At 60.5% G+C, this 23,201-nt stretch overlaps 1 protein-coding gene across 4 annotated transcripts; it reads right to left on the bottom strand.

The window, feature by feature from the left end:
• Positions 1-229: 229 nt before the first annotated feature.
• Positions 230-16,661, bottom strand: TSC22D3 (TSC22 domain family member 3). 4 transcript variants are annotated; one of them, XM_040083935.2, is made up of 4 exons: positions 16,279-16,661; positions 3,573-3,710; positions 2,060-2,111; positions 230-1,498 (listed from the first exon to the last, which is right to left on the bottom strand). In XM_040083935.2, the coding sequence occupies exons 1-4, from the start codon at positions 16,599-16,601 to the stop codon at positions 1,253-1,255; spliced, it is 759 nt and encodes a 252-aa protein (XP_039939869.1). In that variant the 5' UTR covers positions 16,602-16,661; the 3' UTR covers positions 230-1,252. The 4 variants fall into 4 exon arrangements, with proteins under 4 accessions (XP_039939869.1, XP_039939872.1, XP_039939870.1 ...); XM_040083938.2 differs by lacking the exon at positions 16,279-16,661 and adding an exon at positions 5,310-5,479; XM_040083936.2 differs by lacking the exon at positions 3,573-3,710 and having other exon boundaries at positions 16,279-16,656.
• Positions 16,662-23,201: the final 6,540 nt, after the last annotated feature.

Below are 23,201 nucleotides of genomic sequence, written 5' to 3' on the forward strand. Positions count from 1 at the left end.
ACACATCCAGCCCCTGGGCAGGGGCTACCTGCTCTTATCTCCAAAAACCCATCTTGGCTCAGCCAGGGCCATCTAGGGGAAACTAAACCCCCTGCAAAGGTGGGGAGCTGCTGGGGAACAGCACCAGCCCAGCACCCCCACCAGTCCCACTGCAGCAATCCTCAGCCTCTTCTCCAGTGCCATCACTCTCCCCCCTCTTCCCAGCCACAGACACAGCTTGGGGCACGGGTATATATAAAAAGTAGAGTTTATTGCCATTTCTATCTAGATTTACACAACAGTGTCACCGCTTCTGACATCAAAAGCAATGTCCCGTCACATCCCAGAGAACAGGCCAGGGACAGAGAGGAGCCCAGGAGCATGGGCTGGCTCCTCCACCCCAGTGGGTTACAGCGCAGCCTGGTTCGTGGCTCTGCCCAGCGGTCAGTCCAGATCCTCCCAGCACTCCCACACGGTTGTGTCAGCTGGGATGCCAGAGAGGAGTGAATCTGTTCCCTCCTTGGCGCCAGTCGCAATAGTTGGCTGCCCACTGACAGGTGCTCACCATTCCAGTCTGCCGTCGAATGCCCCAGCTGCTCAGATGGGCATGGCTGACCCAGAGCGGGCACCCCGCAGCCTCAAAGGCACCTCTCGTGCGCATGTTTATACATAGATACAGCTACAGAAGATGCCCAAACTAACAAAACAAGCTTTTTTTCCTTGTAATTCCCACACAGCTGTGCGTTCAGCCATGGTCTATGCTGCAGCTGCCACCCCTGGTGCTGCTCAGTCTGGGTCAGATTCCAGCAGGCTCCTGGCTGGGTGGCTCGCGGTACGTACGTGCTTCGCTCACTAAACATCGATCTCTCTCCAATGTCAGGCTTTGCCAGAAAGAGACACCCCCCTGCAGAACGCAACCACGGCCTGGGGCATGGCACGCGCTCCTTCCAACCGCAGGTTACCATCACGGTGCCAAACACTGCCCAGCTCTGCTCTTCAGCAGAGCCTGGAGCAGGTACCACAGATCTCCTCCTGGCACCAGGTGGGCAGTCGGATGGGGAGGGGGGGTCAGCTGCCCCTGTCTTCCTTGCAGAAGAGCATCCTCATGAAGGAGACAGCCGCTGGCTCTGCGGGCTGGCCAGGGCTGCCCAAGGGGCACGGCTCAGTGCCAGGGTCTGGCAGTCCTTCGTGTGAGATGAAGGCGGAAACGATTTTGCAGGAGATTAAGTAGAAAGAGTTCTGTGGCTCTGCCCACCCCGAGGACAGAGCCACCTTACACCGCAGAGCCCCCGGAGTGCTGGGCCAGGCCAGCCACCCCGGGGCTCTGCTCGTCAGGGCACAGCACCTCTGCTGGAAGCCGGGACTGGAACTTCTCCAGCTGCTCAGGGCTGGCCAGGGTCTTCAGGAGGCTGTTCTCACGCTCCAGCTGGGAGTTTTTCTCCAACAGTTCCTTGATTTGCTCTTTCAGGACCTCCACCTCCTCCCGCACAGCGTACATCAAATGATTTTTCACAAGATCCTGCAAAAAGCCATGGAAGAAACCGATCAATGGAGAGTAATGTCCTGGGGGTTGCTCTCTCCCGTTCCCAAGTGTTGGGGCAAGTGCCAAATACTGCAGAAGCTTTTCCCAAGGACTATCCCTCCCCACCCCAACCTTGGAACTGTGGCCAGGGCTCGGTGCTCATCCAGCATAGCTCCCTCAGCCGCCATCTCTCTAGTCTCTTTGCATCCAGAAGCACTCTCCAGCCCTCTCCCCGTCCCGGGATTTAGGAGACTGCAGTTCCCGAGCACCCAGGGAACCCGGCTCGGGCAACCCCAGACCCCGAAAGTCCTCCTCCATCTCCACCCTCGCTCCCTGCGCACTGCGGAGTGGCTGGAGCCAATGAGCTTCGCGGCGGTCGCAGACAAAGAGCAGCTCTGCCTTTGCAGAGGGACGGGGCCTGGGGACCCCCGCGGGCAGAGGGACGCCCCCGCCCTAGGCAGAGCACCCACCCGGGAGCGGGAATTCTCCCCCCCGGGCATAGCACCCTCGGGGTGAAGGGGGAAGGTGTGGGGTAGAGGGCGCAGCGCTGCAGCTTACCATCGCCTGCTCGATCTTGTTGTCGATGGCCACCACGCTGGCTCCAGAGGCGCTGGAAGAGAGCAGAGAGGCCGAGGGTCAGCACCGAACACCTCCTTTCCACAGGGGTCCGTGCACCGCGACACCTCCCCCCCCACCAGTGCCATCGGGGCGTCCCCCTCCACAAGGGAAATCAGGAATCCAGGCACCGGTCGCGCATGTCCTTCGCTCCCGGAGCAGCAATGCCCCCGCCCCACCTCATCAATGGGGGTCGCAGCGGCACCCCTGGGCACTGGGACGCCCCTTCCCCCAGATCTCTGCGGCGAATGGCGGGGGCCCCACGGCGCACCGGGGCCGCCCCTACCTGTTGTCGAGCTTCACGGAGATCACATCCCCCCCGAGCAGGGAGGAGAAGAAGGAGATGGAGAAGTTGTGGAGCTGATAGACAGCCACCTCCATGGGGGACTGGTACATGCCGGTGCTCATGGCTGAGGGCGCAGACCCGCACACACTGCCGCAGACGACGCAAAAGGCACTGCCGGGGCTTCCGCGCCGCGCTCGCTTATATCGGCAGCGCCCGCCTTGCCGGGAGGGGCGAACGCGGCCGGGACCGCCCGCTGCCCGCAGCGCCGCGCCGGGGGCAGCGCCGGTACTGCCCGCCGGTACTGCTCCGGTGCTGCCCCTCGCTGCTGCGCCCCGGTACTGCTCCGGTACTGCCCCGGTGCTGCCCCTCGCTGCTGCGCCCCGGTACTGCCCCGGTACTGCCCCGGTGCTGCCCCTCGCTGCTGCGCCCCGGTACTGCCCCGGTACTGCTCCGGTGCTGCCCCTCGCTGCTGCGCCGCGGTACTGCCCCGGTACTGCTCCGGTACTGCTCCGGTGCTGCCCGCCGGTACTGCTCCGGTGCTGCCCCTCGCTGCTGCGCCCCGGTACTGCTCCGGTACTGCTCCGGTACTGCTCCGGTGCTGCCCGCCGGTACTGCCCCGGTACTGCTCCGGTACTGCTCCGGTGCTGCCCGCCGGTACTGCCCCGGTACTGCCCCGGTACTGCTCCGGTACTGCTCCGGTGCTGCCCGCCGGTACTGCCCCGGTACTGCTCCGGTACTGCCCCGGTACTGCTCCGGTACTGCCCCGGTACTGCCCCGGTACTGCTCCGGTGCTGCCCCTCGCTGCTGCGCCCCGGTACTGCTCCGGTGCTGCTCCGGTACTGCCCCTCGCTGCTGCGCCCCGGTACTGCCCCCGGTGCGGCACACTGCCCCCCGGTATTGCACCTCTCTGCAGCCCCTCCGCCCCTTCCAGTTAAACCACAGCACGACGCCGTCCCAACGCAAGAACGAACCCCGCGTTTCAGTACTGTGTCCCCCCTAATCTGCACCCTCTCTCCACGCCCCTCGTCTGTTGCAAGCCGAGGCCTGGCACCCCCGGCACCCCTAGTACAGCTCCCCATAGCCCACCTCCCCATAGCCCACACGCCTCAACAACGCGTTCCTGTTCTCTTGGGCACCCGGGATGGGGTTCGGTCGGGGGGACGCACGCACCTGCTTGGGGGCTGGGAGAAGGGGTGAACCCGGTCTGCATTTGGAGGTGCAGCCTGCACGTCCTGCACAGTAAGGCCCCGTGACTGTGAAGGGGAGGCGGGAAGGAAAGAGCCATGGGCATTCAAAATAGAACCCGGGCTGCAAAATAGAAACGGGAGTGAAAAACAGAAACGGGCTGCCAAAAAACAAACAAAACCCCAAAAGGGGGTGCATAACAGAAACGAGGGTGCAAAACAAACAGAAACAGCAGTGATAAACAACAGAAACGAGAGCGGAGAAACAGTCTAGGCGTAAAAAACAACTCCAGGAGGGGAAACGAAAACCTGCACGCAGAGAAAACCCGGGGTGCAGAACCAACGCAGGGAACAGAACACTCCCCGAGGCTGCAGAACAACAACTGCGGAGTGCAGAACAAACCCGGGGTACAGAACAACACCCCCGGAGTGCAAAACAGCCCCTGGAGTGGAGGTACAAAACCAGCTCGGGGTACAAAGCAAAACAACCCCAGGGCGCAGAGCCAACCCGGGGTGCGGAACAAGAACTCTAGAGTGCGGAACAATGACCTAGCGGTGCAGAACAAATTCGGGAGCACTAAACACCATCACCCTTTGGTTGCAGAACAGTCCGGGGATACAGAACAACAGCCTCGGGATGCCCAACGACTGCCCCGGGGCTCCGAAACAGCCCGGGAGCACAGAACGCACCGGCCGCCCAACACCGCCTCGGCCCCGGCGGCTCCGCCCAGCGTTGCATAACCCCGCACCGAGCGGGGGCCGCGGGCACCGGCGGCGCTGCAGAGCCCGGGGCGGTGGTCTGCCTGTGTTCGTGTGGAGCACACGAACACAAAAAGCGTACATCCTGTGTATGCACACGCGTGTGCAAGCCCCGGGGTCACGACGGGTCCTTCCCGCGTCCACAGAGCGATTTACACATAAAGCAAATGGGTCACCTCCGAGGAGTGGAAGCAGGGCCCCTAAAATGCCCCCAGCGTCCCAGGCACTGCCCACTCGATGTTGCCCCTACTGCCCTCGGTCGCCCACTTATCTCTGCCCTCTGGATCTGGAGGAACTTTGCTCAGTGGTTGCCTGCTGCCCCTGACCCCGGGGGCTCATCCCCTACTGGGCACGGTGAGGCCGATGCTGGATGGCAGAGTATCCAAGAGTTAGTGCTGGCAGGGCATATGCACCCCAGGGATGCTGCGAAGGACACCGAGTGTCCTGATCCAGGGGGGTACTGAAAGTGCCTGGAACTTGGCTGTTGGGAGAGGCCAAGGAACCCTGACTTGTGGGTGTGCTGCTGTGCCCCCTCCTTGAGTGGGGAGGGAGAGCAGAGTGGAATTTCCCCATCAGAAAGGGAAACTGAGGCACAGTGCAGCACAGCTGCTGCTGGGAGCAAGACCTAGCCAGGCAGCTCTCCATAAATCGCAACTCCCTCCCCGGGCAGGGTGAGGATGCTCTGCTGTCTGTGAACCGCAGCCGGGCATATTGAGGGTGCCCTGGGACATGCGGGTTTGATGTGGGGATGTGAGAAAACATTTTCTCCCTGGTGGGCCCATCTGGGACCATCTGTGGGGGGGATTATGCACATCCCCCTGTGTCAACACTACTCCAGCCCATGCAAAGCTGCTGTACAGGGGCTGAGCAGGGTGCTGGCACTGCAGAGAGTAGGCAGGTGTCTGTCCCCAAGCCCTGGGGCTGGCCTGTGCTCCCCCCCTCACCCACACCCGGCCCCACTTACCAGTCCCTCCTTCTGAAGAGGCTCGGGGAGTACAGCGGTGGGAAGGCCATGCCACCCTGTGACACCGTTCTGGCCCCTCTGTTTCTAGCGGCAATGCTGTCTCTGCCTGTGGCTGTGTGCCCCCAGTTTGCAACGGGAGAGAGCCCGGGTGTTGGCTGCATCCAGGGGCTCCAGCCACAGGGTAAACATGCTGGGAGATGACCTCAGCAGCACTCAATTGGCCCTTTCAAGGCCAATGGCTAGTGTGCCATCCCGAGCTGCGGGGATGCCCCCCTCCCTGGGGAGATGAAAAGCCTCTGTGTGCACTTGTACCCAGAGTGGCTGATGGTGTGCTTGGTGGCAGCCTCTGGGACACAGCTGTGTCCCCTTGCTGGGACATGTCCAGACCACCCACACCAAGGGTCCCTTGACTGAGTTTGCCACTGCAGCTCACAAAGCATGCTGGTTTCACTGTGGAGAAGACAGGAGAGATGGGGACAGCATTTTCTCCCATGGTTGTGCCACCTTCTGTCTTCTGCAGAGAAGTGTCAGCAGGGAGATGGGGTGGGTGGACCTCAGCCTGCCCCCAGCCCTGGCAGCTGTGCCTGTTTTCCCACCTCCTGTGACATGGCCCCCCCAGTCCTGGCTCAGCCTCCTTCTCAAAGGAAGCCTTAAATCGTTAGTGGCAGGGACCAAGGGCTCCAGAACCGACAGACCAGGGCTTGGCTGGTGGTCCTTGTCTCACAGCTTGAGGTTCCTGGTCCCTGCCTGGTACCTTTCTGATGCAGCACTCAGGCACCAAGGACTGAGGGAAACAACTAAACATTTCTGCAGCTGCTGGAGTGAAGCTGGAAAACACTTTGTGGGGAGATTGCTTCTGCTCTGCCACCTCCAATATTTTTCCCATGGAGCTGGGACTATTGCAAAAATAAACCAGAGTAAGTGACTAATTTCCTTGCAGTTCTCCTGGGCCTTTCCTCCCAACCCTGCCCACATCACTGCTCAGGGCATGGGCTGCTCACTCAGGCTGGGCAGGATGCTGTGAACCTTCAAGAGGCCCCAGTGAAGGATGCTCTGGAGGGATGAAGAAGCAGAGGTTTCTTTCCTGGCATTCAGTAAATGAGGGATCCCTACGCAGCCGGTGTCCAGGGCAGGTCAGGCTGGGCAGGGGGCTGCAGCCCCCCTCACAGCCCCACACCTCACGTGGGGGCGAGGCTCCCGAACGTCTCGTGGGGCGCACACAACCACGGCACACCTTGCATCCCCTACAAGCAAGCCCTGCCTGTGCATGTGTGTGCACACAGCACACCCACACGCCCATGCCTGCATGCACAGGTGTGTTTGCAGCCCACACGAGGGTGTGCTTTGCACCTGCATGCGCACACTGGGGCACCCTGTTCGCACACGTGTGCGAGCACATTAGTTTTGCACCTGAAGGTGATGATCTTGAGGTCTTTTCCAACCTGAATGCCTCTGTGACCCTGCAGCACACACTTTGAGTGCCAAACAAATGCTGCTGTTCTGCGTGCAGATGCACAAGCGCTGCTGGCACCCCCTGCGCATGCTGCCCTCACTACCAGCTGATGCACAGCCCTGCCTGCACACCTGTGCCAGCAGCACAGAACACGGTAGCTCCGCGTGCCCCTGCATAGCCAAAGGGCATCCCCAGCCCTTGGGTGTCACCTGCAGCCCTGCTGGCACTTCCACAGTGGGAGCAGTAGCTCCCAGCTCTGCTGGATCTTGCTTTGTGCCAGCTCTCCCCAGGAGCCCCTCTGAGCTGCTCCAATGCCCTCACAGCAGCAGGATCCTACATGGGGCTCCAGCTGCACCCCAAGTGGTGGGGGGGGCCCTTTCCTAGCACACCACAGCCCTGGCCTTGCCAAGCTGCTGGCAGCCTCCTCCTCTCCCACCACCTGCTCCTGCTCCTCCAAGCAGAGCAGGGTGGGCAACACACCACCTTGCTCTTCCTAAAGGGCAGGTTGCCATGGACTCACAGTTACCCTACAGCACCAGAGCAGTTACCCTATGGCACCAGTGATGGGGGCTTGGAGCGGGCTGGGCAAGAGGGGCCAGTGCCCTGCATCCCCGAAGCAGTGGCATCTCTTGTATCTACACACAGTGACAGGAGGTTCATCAGCCTGGGCCCGGCTCATGCCTGTGGTTATTTTGGTAACAGTGACAGCAGCCGCAATACAGGGTAATTGTGACACTAATTGTTGTCCTCTCTGGGGAAAAAAAAGCACCCGCGGTTGTCATCGAGCAGTGAGGGGAGGTGGTGACACCAGCCAATGATGCTATCACCCCAGCAGTGGCCTTGCAGGACACCCCAAAGCTGCCAGCAGCCCCTCAGCCCCTATTTACAGCCTGTGCCCCGGCCCAGAAGATGCCAGCCCCACTGCTGGCTGACATTAAGTGACAGCCCCCTCCTCAGCAATGGCACTTGGAGTTCTGCAGCCGCCACAGGGCTCTGCCAGGCTGGAGCCAGGGCTGATATGGAGCAGGACGAGGGGATTATCTCTCGCTGCCTGGCATCCCACACCTGCACAGTGCTGTGGGTCAGGGGACAGGCCCTTTCCCCACAGCCCTGGGGACAAGATGTGCTTTTGTACTGAGCCCTGTGCGTTGGACCCGCTCCAAGCACTGCAGTGCCACACGCCAAGGGATGCTCCTGTCCTGGCAGTGGCCAGTAGAGCCAGAGGGGTGGTTGGGGCTTCAGGAGCAGCCCTGGCTCCCCACACTTGGCTCTTCCCCTGCTCCCTGCTGTGCTCATGGCTCCGTGGCAGTTTTCCTGGCTTGCTCTCTCCCAAGGACTCAGCTCAATGGGAGAAAGGCCCTTCAGAGGGTCTGAGGCGTGGGAAATGTTTATAGCCTGGCCTCAGAGACACTGGACAGCAAACTGAGAAAGGCACAGAGCCAAGGCTGCCCAGGCTGCTCTGCAGAGCCAGGTCTCCTGTTCCAAGGGTCAGGGCAGAGTGGGAGAGGAAAAGCTACTGCTTGCAAACACAGCTAAGGAAATTCTCCCTTTCACAGCCCCAAATCCTGCAACTGTGGTGGCACCAGCCAAGGGACTGGGAATGCCTGCACCAGGGCATCCTAGCCAGGCCCTGCAGGAACAGAGGGAAGTGTGGCTGGTGGAAACCATGGCAGGAAGGGCTGGGTGTGGGACAGAGGAACTCCAGGTCTTGTCCAGCAGCTCTGTCCTAGTTCTGGGAAAGGAGAGGTAACACTAGGGGCTGCCCAGGGGTAAACAGGCAACTGAGTCATCTGCCATGCCAATCCCAGGATCCTGAACAGCAACTACCTGCCCCGTGGCACTGGCTGGGGGTTTTTGTGCGGGTCCCAAGGGCTGTGGGCCTAGCACTACCGGAGCATCCCTGTTGCCCAGATCTTGGTTTCCTCCTCCTGGAGATTCCCCAGCTGAGCTACTCCCTGAGGCCTGGCAGAACCCCCCAGCTCAACTGGTGCCTTCCAGGAGCTGTGTGGGACATGCAGAAGCCCCATGGAACCAGGAGCCCTTTGACATGGGCCAAGATCATGCCTGTCAGAGCCTTGGAGGGGTCGTAAATCCCCCAGCCCAGGGCATGTGCTGCTCCAGAACAGCGGGTAACCACTCCTGGGCACACCTGAATGTGCCTGGGTAGGGATGCAGCCCCTGTCTGCAGAGCTGGAGCTGCTGGCCTTGCCTGGTTCCAGTCCCAAGCCAAGGGGACACCGGTCATGTGTGACCCACACAGAGGAGGCGGTTCCTGCCACACTGGGGAAGCCCAGGGAGGGTTTCAGGGAAGGAAGGCTGGAGGGGAACCTACCCTTGGGAAGGCTGACAGGGAACATGTCCTCCTTCCCTTCATGCCCAATAGAGGCAGAATGAGCTCTGTGGCCATGGCCAGGGGACACATTTGACCCACCTCTCCAGGCAGCAGGTACAGCCAGGGACTGTGGTGTGGAGACTCCTCCAAGCTGTCAGGCTGGAGGCAGTGTGGGGTGGTGGAGGGAGCCCTGGTAGGCTCTTGGGTCCAGCTGTGGGGCTGACTGCTTCCTCCGATAAAGGTACTTGGCTGTACTCCCAGTTCTGGTTTTTTTCTAGCATGCAAGTGCACACCCTCAAGCCAGCCTGCTGAGAGCTGCAATTTTTCTTTAACTTCGTCACCAGACCCTCTTCTTCCTCCTGTGTCCCTAGCAGCAGTTGCTCCCAGCAGCAGTGTGAGGAGGGGAGGTCAGAGAGGACTCTGTTCCAGCCAAGCTCTTCTCACCATGTTGGAAACCCCCAGAGTCATGGATTCCCCAGGCATGCTGGCGTAGGAGAGGAAGAGACAAAAAGGCTCTTTGGGTTATTACCAGCCCTGGATCATGTGGCCAAACATCGCATCTTGCTGGTGTTTGTCAACACCAGCCCCATGCTGCCACCAACACCCAGTCCAGGCACCCCAGGGCCTGTGGGGCACCCTTGCACTCACTGCTTCCCTCAAAGGGTCCCACAGCTGCCAAACGCTGAGGTGAGAGTGCCAGGTATAGCACAGCCCCGTGAAAACCCTGTAGCTTTCTCTGAGCATCATGCCTGGCTGCTGGGGCAATGCAGCTAACTCCCACCGTGTCACCTGCTCCCACGGACCAGGGATGCCCAGCCCGAGGGAGGATGGCAGGCCGAACCCTTGGCAGAGCCTTAATCCACAAATCTGTCTGCAGAGCAAAGTGTTTCACACCCATGGGCCGGGGCTGCAGTCCTGTCATTGAACTCGGTGTTATCGCCTCCTGGTTACCTGTGCCCTGCCCCAGTGCTCCTGCCAGCTATGGCTCTGAACTCCAGACCTGTCCTTGCTGTGTTATCCTGGACAGCCCCAGCTGGATCAGCCCCAGCTCCTGGCTGCCCTTTTCTGGTCCACTTTCAGGGGGGTGGGGACAGAGCACAGGTGCTCGCACCACTGAAGGGACGGGACCTCCCGCAGCACGAGGCGCACGCAGTGCCCTTGCGCCCCGCAGCAGGTGGGCAGGGGGCTGCCAGCCTGGGTTCTGCCTCCCGCAGCCCCTCCCTCAGCTTTGCAGGGAACCCCAGCCCGAGAGAAGAACCCCAAAGCAGGGCCTCTGGCATCCTCCAAAAACAATCCTAGGCCCGTTTGCAGGCAGGACGGGCTCCCCGGAGCCCTGCTGGGTGCTGGCAGCTGCTGCCCTGTGGCGTGCAGGAGCGCCCGCTCGCTAATTGGGAGGCAGCTCATTATGTAACGAGGACTGAGGCAGGGGAGCTTCGAGAGCTGCGCGGCACACCCCACACTACCCAAATTTGTTCTTCCAGCCCAGAATAAGCCCTGTTTATGGAACTCCTCAGGCCCCTTCCACAGGTGCTGGAGCCTGGTGCTCTCCTGCCTGGCCCAAGGCTTGGGGGGAGCCCCAGCAGCCCCACAATATCCGAGGGACAGCTGGACCCCGACGGGGGTGCGAAGCCCAGACAGACCTGACCCGGCGGGGGCTGGGGGCAGAGGAGTTGTGCTCGGCCGGAGCCAGCACCCGCAGGAAGTCAGGCAAGGACATATAGGGCAGCACGGCCTCAGCAGAGACGGTTATTAATACCCCGCCTGGCCTTTGCAAGGAATCCCGGGCATTTCAAACCAGGGACCTTCGCCGAAACCCTGCCGTCACTGACATTTCAGAACAATAACAATGTGAAAGACAATCAGTTGCTGGCAGGATGTATCCCTGTGGTGCTGCCGTGGCTCTCTGCGTGCCTGACCTCAGCAGCCAGCCCTCACCTCGTTTGTGCCAACCCTCGGGGACAACCTGAGACCATCCAGCCCCTGCCTCCAGACCACCCAGAGCAGTCCTGCTCCTTTTCACTGGCATATCACTGCGATGGTCTCACTTAAGGACATGCAAATGTCTTGTCTTGCCCCATAGCATCTGCCAACCTCTGCCAATCTGGACAGCGCTGCCATCCCCACGGAATTGCAGGTACGGGATGGCAAGGACTGGATCCTACCCCGATCCTGGAGTCTGAGGACCCAGAGTTTCTTCTCTGCCACCAGAGTTGTTCTGTAGCAAAACTTCCCTCAAATATATATATATATATATATAACTCAGCTCACAGACAGAGGATGATCTCCTGTCCCAAAGCCAGCCATTTGCAGTACCTGGATAAATATAACTCAGAGCTCATTTGCAAAGCATCGGGATGGGTCATAGACTCTCTCGCCCCTCCAGTCCTCTTCCCCTGACACACACCCTGGGCTAAAGTTGGAAATGATGATCTCAGAAGTCTTTTCCAACCCAATGGGTTCTGTGACTCTGCCTTCTACCAACAGGGTCTCAGCCCTTTCCAAGGGCAGGATCCACCTGGAGCCCCACTGGCCTTGGCAGTCCACATAAAGCGTACAGACCCATGCACAGCCACGTCTCCTGGGCACACACACAACTTCCAGGCTCTAACAACATATATCCCAAGCCTTTCCAAGCCCTTTGGTCCCATGCAGGTCACAATGCTCCCCTAAAGTACAGTCAGCTTTAACCCTCTTTGTGCTGGGCAGTGGCCAAGAAGGTGGTGTTTGGTCTCAGTAGAGACCATCCAGGATCAGGCCATGCCTCACCAAGAAGGGATAATGTGACACTGGAGGGAGGGGGCATGATGCTGAGATCAGGGTGGACCCCTGCAGCATCTTTCAGCTCCAACCTCTTCCACATCTTTACAGTTCAAAGCCAGAAAAAATGCTGGCCAGCCTTTTCCTCATAGGCCATGCTGTCATCCCTACCTGACCTTGGGACACTTCTGCCTGTGCAGAGCCAAGTGCCTGCCCTAGCAGATGGGCAGTGCTGGAGAATCCCCAGAGAACCAAGATGACAGGCTCCTGAGAAGCTGACGTCGCCATCACCAGACTGGCTTAGCTGTGCCAGCCTCCTTAGCCATAGCCTTGTGTTCAGGGGCAAATGGTCCCCTCCCAAGGGGCTGAGCAGAGCTCTCCTGTGCTTCAGAGAATGTTAAGAATATCCTTCTGGAGGGAGCTCGCAGGAGCAGGCAGGGACAGGCACGGTTCATGGTGTGGCGCATGCTGCTGCCAGCCCTGCCCAGCCACGCCAACCCAGTGTGCTGTGGCAGAGCCCCTGTGAGCCTGGTCTGCTGGGTCATAGGGTGGGGGTCCCAAGGTGTTGGGATGGCTGTGATGGAGACCACAGCAGGCTGAGCCAGCTGCCTGCCTGACATCTTCCCAAGGGTGGGAGGATTTGGGTATGCGAAGGTCAGCACCTCCTAGCAGTACGAGCTACTCCTGCCACCAAAACAAAATCTCCCCAGCACCTCAGCGGTGTGCAGGGCTTGCAGCCGACACTGCAGGCCACAGTTCAGGCCATGTGCAGCTCTGTCTTGTGGGAGCAAAGCAAAGAAAGCCCTGGTGCATGATTCTGGAGGGTGGGAGGCTCTCCTAGCCCGCTCCATGGCAGAGTTGTCTCAGGGCCAGAAGAAGGAGAGTAGGACAGCTCAGTCCCACACCCACACCTCTCTCACGCTCACTCATGGCCCCTCTCCTCATCAATGTGTCCAATGTGTTGCTCCAGCCCACTTGACCAGCTGGAATGCTTGTCCTGGCCCTGCTGCCCCGGGATGCCCTTTGTGCCCTGGCTCCTCTCCTCCTGCATTGCTGCCACAAAGTGACACCCGACAGACAGGAACAAGTGGTGCTGTGATACAAATACCACCCTGGTACTGCTGCCCTGGCAGCTCCTGCTTGCTGGCCCGACCTTACAGCGGGAAAGGCGGCGCTGCTCTGCTTTGCCCAAATTCATGCTTCCTCCAGCCCCTCACATAAAGCTTCCCTGCCTCCCTGTGACTCCTGTGGCATGCCCAGGTCTGTGAGAAAGTGGCCCTCAGCTCCTTTCAAGGCTCAGACTGAAGGATGGGTCACTGCTCACCCTGTTGGAGCAGCAGGTCTGGCAGTGCCTGCAGATGATGTGGCTATGCAGAGGTGTCCCCTCACAGCCCAGAGCAGGATGGGCACAGGCTGGCCAGGCTGCCAGGTGTTGCCCAGGAGGGGCCGGGCAGGAGTGCAGGCATGGCTGGCTGATGTGGGCAAGCAGGCTGGCGTGTACCTCCTCTTCCCACCCAGAGCCAGGCAGGTCCCACTTGGATCACGTGCTAGTGGACACCTGGGGTGCTGCTTCCCCTGCAGTGCCGACCTCCTCCCACACCCCTGGCTTCCCTCAGCCCCCTGGCCCAAGGAAAGGTACCAAATGGTCATGGGCCTGCTCTCCCTGGCCTACACTCCATTGGGCTTGCCTCTGCTCTGGGATAATGCTGGCACTACAGAGGGATAGCAAAGACATTTCTGCCCACTTCATTGGAACCTACAGGGAGAAGGTGTGTCCAGACAGGGTGGTGACAGCTGTCCTCCCTATACCTGGTATTTCCATGTGAGCTTGGTCCCTTGGCACTGCTGAGACCTCCCTGGAAAGCAGTTTGTGATGCCCTGTGTGAGAGCATAGTGGGGAGAAGCCCTTTCTGCACAGGATCCCATGCACTCCTGGAACAGTGGGACTTTCTGCAGGAGCACGAGCCCTGGAAGCAATTGGTCCAAAGCATTTCTCCCTTGTGCATCCCTAACAACATCCCTGCTGTGAGCAAAGGGTATGGAGAGCCTGGCAGGGACCACCAGCCAAGGAAACCTCCAGAGACAGGTTGGATATGCTGAAATGCGTGTTATCTGAGAAGCCCAGCACTGATCTGACTCTGACTGAGATGTCTCCAGCCAGACTCAACTCTGCGTTTAGGATCTTGGGGATCCCGTGCTGTCCCACACGTGAGGATGTGTATCCACACAACTTTCTCTCCCTCCTGTGTTGCTGTAGGAGCATGTCAGCCAAAACAATGGGCACCAAATGGTTTGGGCTCCCTGGTATAAGCAGCAGGATGCCCTTATCAGGCATATGTTTTCGGGGTGTTCCTCTGGCACCCACAATCCTCCACTGTGTATGCTATCTCCTTTTGGATGTGTTGGCTCATTCCCCAGAAGGAGAAAGTTCAGGCTGGAGCAAAACAACTGCAAACACAGGTGTGGGCACACCTGATTCCAGTGCCTGGGGCTGTGCACCCAGCTCCCCCATGCTGTGCCACCTAGGGGTGACGGGGGATCACCCAGGCAGCCTCCAGACCAAGGTGCCTGGACACTGGGTGTGACAGAGAGACACAGCTTTGCACCACACCATAGCACTGCCTGTCACAAACACAATGCACGGAGCCTCCCGGGACACATCACGCAACAGGGCATGGAAGACAGGCAGCAAGGAATGCTAAGAGACGCTGACAAGGAGAAATCCTTGTCCCCTGGCATCTCTGCTCACTCCCTACCTCAGCAGGAGCACCACAGGTCCAGCTCCAGCAGGGCTGAGTTCAAAAGCAGCCTGCTGTGCCCATATCAGCGGCCTCTGGCCCACAGGCACTGTCACTGACTGCCCGAGCGAGCAGCCCAGGTGCTTGGCTGTGACCCCAGCCCTGGCAGCCCGTGCTGGGGACAGCGTCTCACTTTCCCAATCGCCTACGGTGCCAACTCGCTGCAGCCTCCCAGGGAGGAGGGGAACCTCTTGCTCCCGTTCCCTCTCAGCTGGGTCGGTTCACTGCTCCCAGTACGGGCCAGGTACCGGCGCCTTGGCGGGTGTCCCAACTCCTCCCTTCCCACCTGAGCGGCAGCTCGGCGTTATGTAAGCGCAGGGAGAGCGTCCCCGAGGCCGGCTCCAGGCAGCAGCCTCTCGGCGTCAGACGCTGCTGGGCGAGGAGGCGGGCGTGCGCCGGGGTGGCTCACACGCGTGGGACAGCCACGTGTGAGCCCACCCGCCTGCCGCTCAGCGTGGGAAGGGCACGGCGAGGTGTCTGCGAACGCGTGGGTGCTGCTCCCCCTGCGCGTCACCCACCCACGGCGGAGCGGCAAGCCCCAGAGCCGCTGCCTGCTGTGCCAGCCAGGCGGACATTGTACCCCACGTACCGACGGGCCGCAGGTTCCCTCAGGGTGTTGGATGTGTCGCACCTGCTGAAGGTGCTGGCAGCCTCAGGCAGCTGTGGCACTACTGGCCCAGCTCGGCTCTCCCAGGCCAAACTGGGGAGACCCAGACCTGCTAGCCCCCATACAGGCTGCTCCCCCACAGGGTGTTACCAGCCCTCTCTGTCACCAGCCCCAGCCCCACACAGCGCCAGTGCAGGACCTGAGACAGCTCTGTCCGCTCCTCGCCTCTGGGGTTCACCTCAGCAGGGCTGGGGAGCCTGCAGAGTGCCAGGACCTCCTGTTCAGTCTCCTCTGTCCTCACTGCTAGAGGAGGGAGCAGGGCAGACCTGCCTCCTCAGTTCGCCAGGGAATGGCTGGGAGCAGCCCCAGCACATTTGGCTGTGGGGGCACAGGGGGCCTGGCCAGAGCAGCCCCGAGACCAGCTTGGACTGGGCAGAGCCACGTTCCAGGGACGGGAAGTACCACTCTGGGCCAAACCTGTGTCCACTTTGGGGAGGGCCAGGGGAGCTGTCGAAAGGGCAGGAGCTGGCACTGGCACTCTCAGGCTCCCTACCCAGGCTCTCAGTGGCGCTCAAGATGGCTTTCGAGGCAGCACAGCTGCTTTCCAAGGAACCTCCTGCGCTCTCCACGCAGGATGGGCCGTGCCTGTCTGTAGCTGGACACTATCTATGCCCCTGCGGGCAGTGTGTGTGTGGACAGAGGTAGCCAGGGAGATGAGCACAGAGGCCAGCAGCCAAGACACACAGCTGAGGGCTGTTGTCACTGCCCGGCAGACACAGGGCACCACAAGACGGGCACGGCCGGCATGGCGGAGCAGAGCCACCCAGACTCGCACCCAGGGATGGGCTGGCACCACGTACGGACTCCGTGCCAGACGCGGCCTCTCCCCACCCAGATTCCACCGCTGCTGACACCCCTCAGCCCCGGGGTCACACAAGTCCCCCTCTCTCGCCAGCTTGACACCGCTGCCACCTCCGAGCCGGCTGCCCCGGGGCGCCCGGCCCCCCGGCGGTGACACCCACCTGTGAAAGAACAGGAGGATGGAGAGCAGGGTCTGGTCGATGTTCCTGTTGCAGATGCCCTGGTTGAAGAGGTAGCAGGGGTCCCGCACGACGGGCTCCAGCGAGTCCTGGCGCATGATGGAGCTCAGCTTGTCGGTGTTGAGGTTCTGTTGGACCAGTTGCTCCCGCAGCTGCCGGAAGCTGCTGACGGTGGGGCTGCCCGGGTTGTTGTTCTCGCCCCCGGCCCCCTCCTCCAGCCCGCTCCGGTTGGCCAGGTCCAAGCAGCAGCTGCAGCAGTCAAGCCCCACGGGCGACCGGCACTCTTCCGCGGGCGACGAGGACATCCCGGGTGTCCCCGCGCCTGGCCACGGCGAGGCCGCGGAGGGCGAGCGGCTGCAGGACGCGCCCGGTGCCGAGAGCCGAGAGCGGCCCCCGCCCGCCCCGGTCCCGGTTCGCCCGCCCCCGCCCCGCCCCGGCCCCGCCCCGGCCCCGGCCCCGTTCCTCCCGCCCGGGCTCCGGCCCCGCCCCGGTTCCGCCCCGGCCCCGCACATCCTGCCTCCGCCGCTCTCCTCTCCTCTGCTCGCCGCTCCACCCCGGCCCAGCCCCTCTCCGCCCGCCCACCGCCCCCCACCGCCAGCAGCCGTGCCCCGGCAGCGCCTCACCCCAGCCTGCGTCCCGGAGAAGTCGGTGAATTGTAGCATGGGGTGACGTGGGGTGACAAGGGGCCACGGTGCCCCCTTCTCGTTGGGGATCCTCGTCCCGCTCTGTGCTTTTCGGGGCTGGCGTGGGGGCTCAGGAGGCATCACTCCCTGAAGGATTGGCGCGGGCAGCCCGCGTGGCTCCGGAGATGGGGCAGGAAAGAGGAAAAAGGGGATGAAAGGCCCCAGGATGAGGGAAAAGCCAAGGAGGAGCTGGCTCCGCTGCTGGGAATGTCTGGGAGCCGCCTCGCCCCAAGCCAGGCATGGCTGGAACGCATGAAGCCTGGGGGCTATGGATGTTGGCCGCGTTGAAACTGGCGGCAGGTGCATGAGGCAACACCTCAGAGAGGTGGAGACGACTGGCCCTGGACTCTCGGAATGAGATTCGGGAAGGTGGCAAAGCCCCGGCTTCGAAGCACATGCAGAGATGGGGTGATGGGGGGCCGCGGGGCTGGGCTGCCATCGCGGCCGGCCAGTGAGCCCCGGGGACCAGCTCGGGGTGCCCTCACCCTTCAGAGAGATGAACGGGGAGCTGGTGGGGAATGGCTGGGCCAGGGTCCAAGGAAGCAGAGCTGCTTGGAGGAGCAGGCAGGCTGGGGAAGCCCAGCATGGGCAGGCAGGACGTAGGGGCGGCAAGCGGTCTGTACAACGCGGTTGCGAAAGGGCTGATGGAAGGAGCTGCAGGGTTGCAGCATGTCTGAAGGGCGCGGGATTGATAAGAGATAAACCGGGTCAAAATCTGGCCCGGCAAAGCCACCAGAGCACTGGAACAGCAGAGGTCCCGGTGGCAGCGCAGTAGCTGCTGCCACTGAACGAGCAGCAGGAGTGTCCAGCAAACATTCCTGTTCCCTGTTTGGCGTGAAGAAGGAAGATGCATCCCATGAGGATGAAGCAGTTTCCAGGCCATTAGTAACCAGGGGAGTCATGAGAGTCCCAGATCCACCACAGATCCACAGTTGGGAGAGTGGCCACGGTGATCTCGGGTAGGGCTTCCCATGACAGGCCCCATCGGACCTGGGCACCGGCAGGATCCGACTCCGGTGGAGGTGGCACCAGCCTGGGGTCCAAGTGTGGGTGGGGGGAACTGTCAGCCCTGGCATGATGCTAAAAACAGGTGAATACCTGAAGGGCGGACGACCCACAAGCTGCCCCAGAAGTGTCTCCTCCTTCTATACACTGGTGGATGCTGAGAGCTGTCTTTGAGGTGCTTCCTCAGCCCTCCTTGTGGGCGATGGGGGAGGGAAGGGAATTGAGCCCTACCCATCTGCCCTGTGGCAGGGGCTAGTGAGGGGGGTCCCTGGTGACCTCACTATTGCCAGGACCCACGGAAAGGGGAGGGCGCTGAGATTTCTTTTCTTCCGTCCCTCCGGTTTCAGAGCGGCTCCCGTGAGCTGCGCTGCGGCTGCACCCCGGGCAGAGCTGAGCCCCACGCCGCGCTCCGTGGGCCCGCGGGGAGCTGCTGCCATCCCGTGGGCACAGCGAGAAGGACGCGCTCAGGGCTGGCATTATTTCCTCGGCGCCCAGCTCCACCGGTGGCCCTGCCCCGCGCCCAGGGCGTCCTGTCCGGCCCCGACGGCGCTGGAGGTGGCTCCAGGTGCAGGTCGCTGACTCCTCCAGGCTCCTTGTGCCCTTTGGCTGTGCCTCCTCGCCCACTGCCCCTCCAGCTGCACCAAAGCTGCCACGGGCTTGGGGCTGCTCCCCAGCCATCAGCTCCTCGCTCCTCATCTACAACCGGCATACATCATGGGCCACACCTTCTCACGTGCGAGCCATGATGAGCTCCCTAAAGCCCCAGATCCGGGAGCCACATCCTGGTTCAAGGTGATCAGCTGGTGGTGGCAGTTGGAAAGTAGGTCTCCTATGTTTAGCTCTGGCCTTTTTGGGTCCTGCTGTTCGCGGGACTGGGACAGTGCTAGTTTCTGCACACCCACTTCCCTCAAGCGCACCCACGTGCTCCACACCCAGACATGTCATTGCAGCCCTGTGCCACAGCTGGTACGGTGTGGTATGCTGGAGGGAGTGAAGACTCAGCCAGCTCTGGGGCAGACCAGGGGGGCAGGGACAGCTTTGGCCCCAAAGCCTATTGCACTCAAAGGAGCTCCACGTTACTCCCTCAGCTCTGAGGGGGATTCCCTACTCCTGGCTGAAACGCAGGGTGTTCTGCTCCCAGCTCAGGGCAGGCACTCCAGTCCTGCCCCAGCTTCTCCTGCAGCCCCCTGGACAAGAGGGTGTAGTGGACTGTGACGGGGAGACTAGGGGGAATGTGTGGAGCTGTGGGGGCTTGGGTTGGGCCAGCTCTTTGCCAGCCACGTTCCCAGCCATGTGCCATCTGTCTGTCCTGTGCCTGTCCAGGTCCCCCAGCCACAGCCCCTCTCCCCAGTGCTCACCTTGGGAAGGCCCTGCCTGTGGAGTCTGGGAGAGGAGATGCACCCTGTCCTGTTCTCAGGTGGTATCCAAATCTCCTCTCCTCAAAGGTCCCACCGCAGCTGGGTCAGAGCCAGGCAGGGCTCTGGGTGCAATCGATCTGTTTTGCCTCCCCTGTTCCTTCCCTGTTGGTGCGGTGGTGAGAGCTGGCTCATGCCACTGTGCCATCTGCTTCAGGGGAGCCTGCCAGTGCCAGCCCCCCTGCCAGGTGACCCCCCCACTGCGCCTCCACGGGTGCTAAGAATAACCAGCGCTGTCAGCAGCCGTGGTATTTGCAGGCACTGCTGGTGCCACCCCCATGCCAGCCTGCTGGGCACAGGATCCATCTGCTGCCTGACGTAAGCCACCAGCCACGGGTGGAGACGGGTGGGCAGTCTTGGGGACCATGTGTGGCTGTGAGGAGGGGTCCTCTCCTGTCCCCCCCACCTGAGCAGGAGCCAGGATGCTGTGATGGGACACGGAGGTATTGATGCCCAGTGCCCAGCATGGGGACATGGGGAGCTGCCTGCCTTTCTTTAGTCCTGTTTTTTCCAGTGTTCCACAAAGAGACACCCTGTCCCCAGCTCTGCAGCACCCCTGGGAGATCAGGGCAGCCCTCAGGGCTGGTGTTGGTACCTCTGCCTTCCTGCCTGCAGAGGGATGGGGACCCAGCAGGCTCCATCATGTGGAATCTCAGTCAAGGGAGATGAGCCACCCCAGAGGTGGTGCAGAGTGGTGTGTGGGGCAGCTCCCCTGAGCTCCAGAGAAGTGCTTTCCCCTGTACCTGAGGCCACGAGGACCAAGGCAGCCCTCTGAGCTTCGTGTATGGTGGAGCCAGAGATCTGCAGCTGGCAGAGGAGTGGGCTGGGGATGCCTCCAGCTGTTGCCACTCTGTTATTGGGGGTTCCCTCCTGGACTGTTCCCCAGGAATGCAGATATACTGCTTCTCCTCTGGGACCCATATGAGCTGCATTTGCACCCGTGCCCAGGCCCTGAAGAGAGGATTCTGCAGGGATACCATGCTCCTACCAAGGGCAAACGGTGCAGAGCCTTCTTCCCAAGCAGTGATGGTGAGTCATGTAGAACCAGGCTGAGATGTTTTCTCCTCCCTGTGTGACACTCCAGTAAATCATATAAGATGTCCTGACAGCCTGGGCCAAGGCGACCCTGTGGCACGTGGGGCTCCTTGCATCCTTGCTCCTTTCAGCATGGGGACTCACACAGCCCTGGGAGTGGCTCTGGGCACAATGGTATGGTCAAAGAGTATTTCCTACTGGCACAGAGGGTAGTGGGCTATTCCAATGCAAGGCTTTCCAGCTCACTGGGGAGGGATTAAAACCAAGCTGGCATTTCCATGGGATTGATGAAAGCCTGGGTTTTCTGGCAACAAAGAGGTAAAAACTTCCTGTTCATCCACATGGCAAGCACTAATTGGCATTGAGAAACCATCTTCAAGCTCTGTGAGGAGCACAGCAAGGGGTCATAGGAGCTGCAAGGATGCTCTGGGGGAGTACTGAAATCATGACTGAAATCAGGAGTGTGGGTGCTGCTGGCCAGTCTGGCAGAGCATGGGATGGGCAGGTGGGGTGGGCAGGCTCTATGCCACTTCACCCATTTGGAGTTGAACAATCTCTGCCCATCATCTGAGACTGGCGGCGCTCCCTGCAAAGGCCAGGTGAATTTTGGGGTAGAGGTTCAGTAGGGACAGAGCTGGTTGTTTGGGTGTTTTCTGATATTTTATTTTATTTTATTTTATTTTATTTTATTTTAATAACCTATGCTTCCCTCTGGTGGGGAAGAATTGCTGTGCCAGGGGAAAAAAAGTCGATGGGTGCAATTAGACATGTCATACCACAGTGAAAAACCCTTCCTGGGTGCCCGCTGCTCTGACAGTGGCTGTGGGTGATGAGCCACCTGCCATGCCACCTATAGGTAATGTCCCTATGCCTGGAGCTTTGCACTTACCCACTTTCCTGCCTTCATTCCTAGCCTGTGATTCTCAACATGTTCCCAAGGTGTCCAGGGAGGTTCCTTTCCCTGCTGGTGTTAGGAATAACCCTGTTCCTGCTTGACCCCAGGTGAAATGGACCTCAGTGGGTCTCAGAGCTCTTGGCTCTTGCGCCACTGGAACAGAGGTCACGGGGCATCGCAGAGGCTTGGGGAGGAGGTAGGACAGCAGGATGTGGGACATAGGATGCTGGATCCTGTCAGGATCATCCCAGGTCAGGTGCAGATGGGGCAGCTGAATCATTGCAGAGGATCCATGAGGTGATGGGAGCCATCCCTCCTCCATGCGGTGGGCTCAAGGGGACACAGCCTCCCCATCACCTGTGTGCCTGCACACGAGTGTGTGTGTGTGTGTGTGTGTGTGTGTGTGTGTGTGCATGCTTCCCCTCCTCATCCTCACTTCTGTGGGGCTTCTCTGTGTTCCAGCTGGTGTTGTCAGTCATGGCAAGTACCAGGAATGTCTTGTTTTTAGTGGCATTTGAGAGAATGTATGAATACTCAAGGAGACATTACATCTTTTCCCTGAGACTTGTGAGCTGCCTCCCCACAGCAATAAACTCAATTTTTGAACATTTTGAGCCATAAGAAGTGCTTTTTGCTGTGAGTCCCTCTTTCCAGCCCTTTTGGGAAGGAGGAGCAGGGTGTGTGGGGGCTACCCCAGGGCTTGCCAGCACATCCACCCTGCCAGTTCAGAGCAGCAGCAGTGGGTTTAGCCTGAAGTGCTGTTGCCTAGCTCCTGCTGGTCCTGCAGGTAAACCCATTACTGGTGCCACCACAGACCTGGTGCTGATGCCCCAGTCCTCTGGCAGGGCTGCCTGGTGTGCTGCTGGAGATGTAACAGATACATCCCCCTCCAGGCTCATCCCTGGGGACTGAATGGTCACGATGGGAGCAGAGTGGGCTGCAGGTGTGTTTGTTTGGGATCACCCAAGAGCACATTGGACTCTCCTGGCTCCTCCTGGCTGGGTACCAGGCCTTCAGACTCTGAGCCTAACCCTAACCCTGCTCAGACCCTTCCCTCAGCCCAGTTCTTCTGCCCAGCCTCCTATACCTGTCCTCAAATTCCCGTGGTGGGCATGCAGCAGGTAGGCAGCCTGGGAGACTTTCTTGCCCTGGAGATCTGTGGCAGCATCTCAAGGAGCAGTGCCTGATTCAGCCCTTGCCTGTGGCCATCCTGGATGATACAGGAGCTTCTCCTTCAGCTGGTGCCAAGTTTTCCATGGTCAAAGATGAAAATGGAGGCTGGCCAAGCTGTGGAGATGAGATAAGCCTGTTCTGGATGCAGGAATCAAACACAGACCTGTGGCTCCAGCTGCCTACCTGAATGTGTCTGGGTGACAGGGGTCTGTTGGGAGAGTCTTGCTCACCTGCCTGGCCAGGGAAAAGCAGACCTGTCATCCCCAGATCCTTACATGCTGAGCTAGCTGGCATGGGGCAGTGCGATGGAAGAATGGTGCCTGGCTGCACCAGGACAGTCGGGGGCTCCCAGCAGCAGCCAGGGTGGACAGTCCTTCGAGGTTACATAGAGAAGGAGCTGTACTGATTAATAATGTCCCCGTGCTGCTTTTGGATGGGGTGAGTGGGGCTGTCTATCCCATCAGTGCTGGGCCAGTCTCCCACCTCGGAGAGAATACAAGCCTCCAGTCATCCTGGGACCAGGACCTGGCTGCCAATCCTCTTGGCTACGGCACCATAATGCACACCTTGGAAGATGGGTAGACAGGAGGAGCTAGAACATGACACACACACAGTGACCTCTCTTCTGGAGGGTGCATCCCAAACGCCGTATCCAGCTGCAGAGTTGTTGCGGAGCCAGCTGTGCTCCAGTGATGCCCA

The sequence above is a fragment of the Hirundo rustica genome, chromosome 21 (assembly GCF_015227805.2).
Source record: "Hirundo rustica isolate bHirRus1 chromosome 21, bHirRus1.pri.v3, whole genome shotgun sequence".
Taxonomy (NCBI): domain Eukaryota; kingdom Metazoa; phylum Chordata; class Aves; order Passeriformes; family Hirundinidae; genus Hirundo; species Hirundo rustica.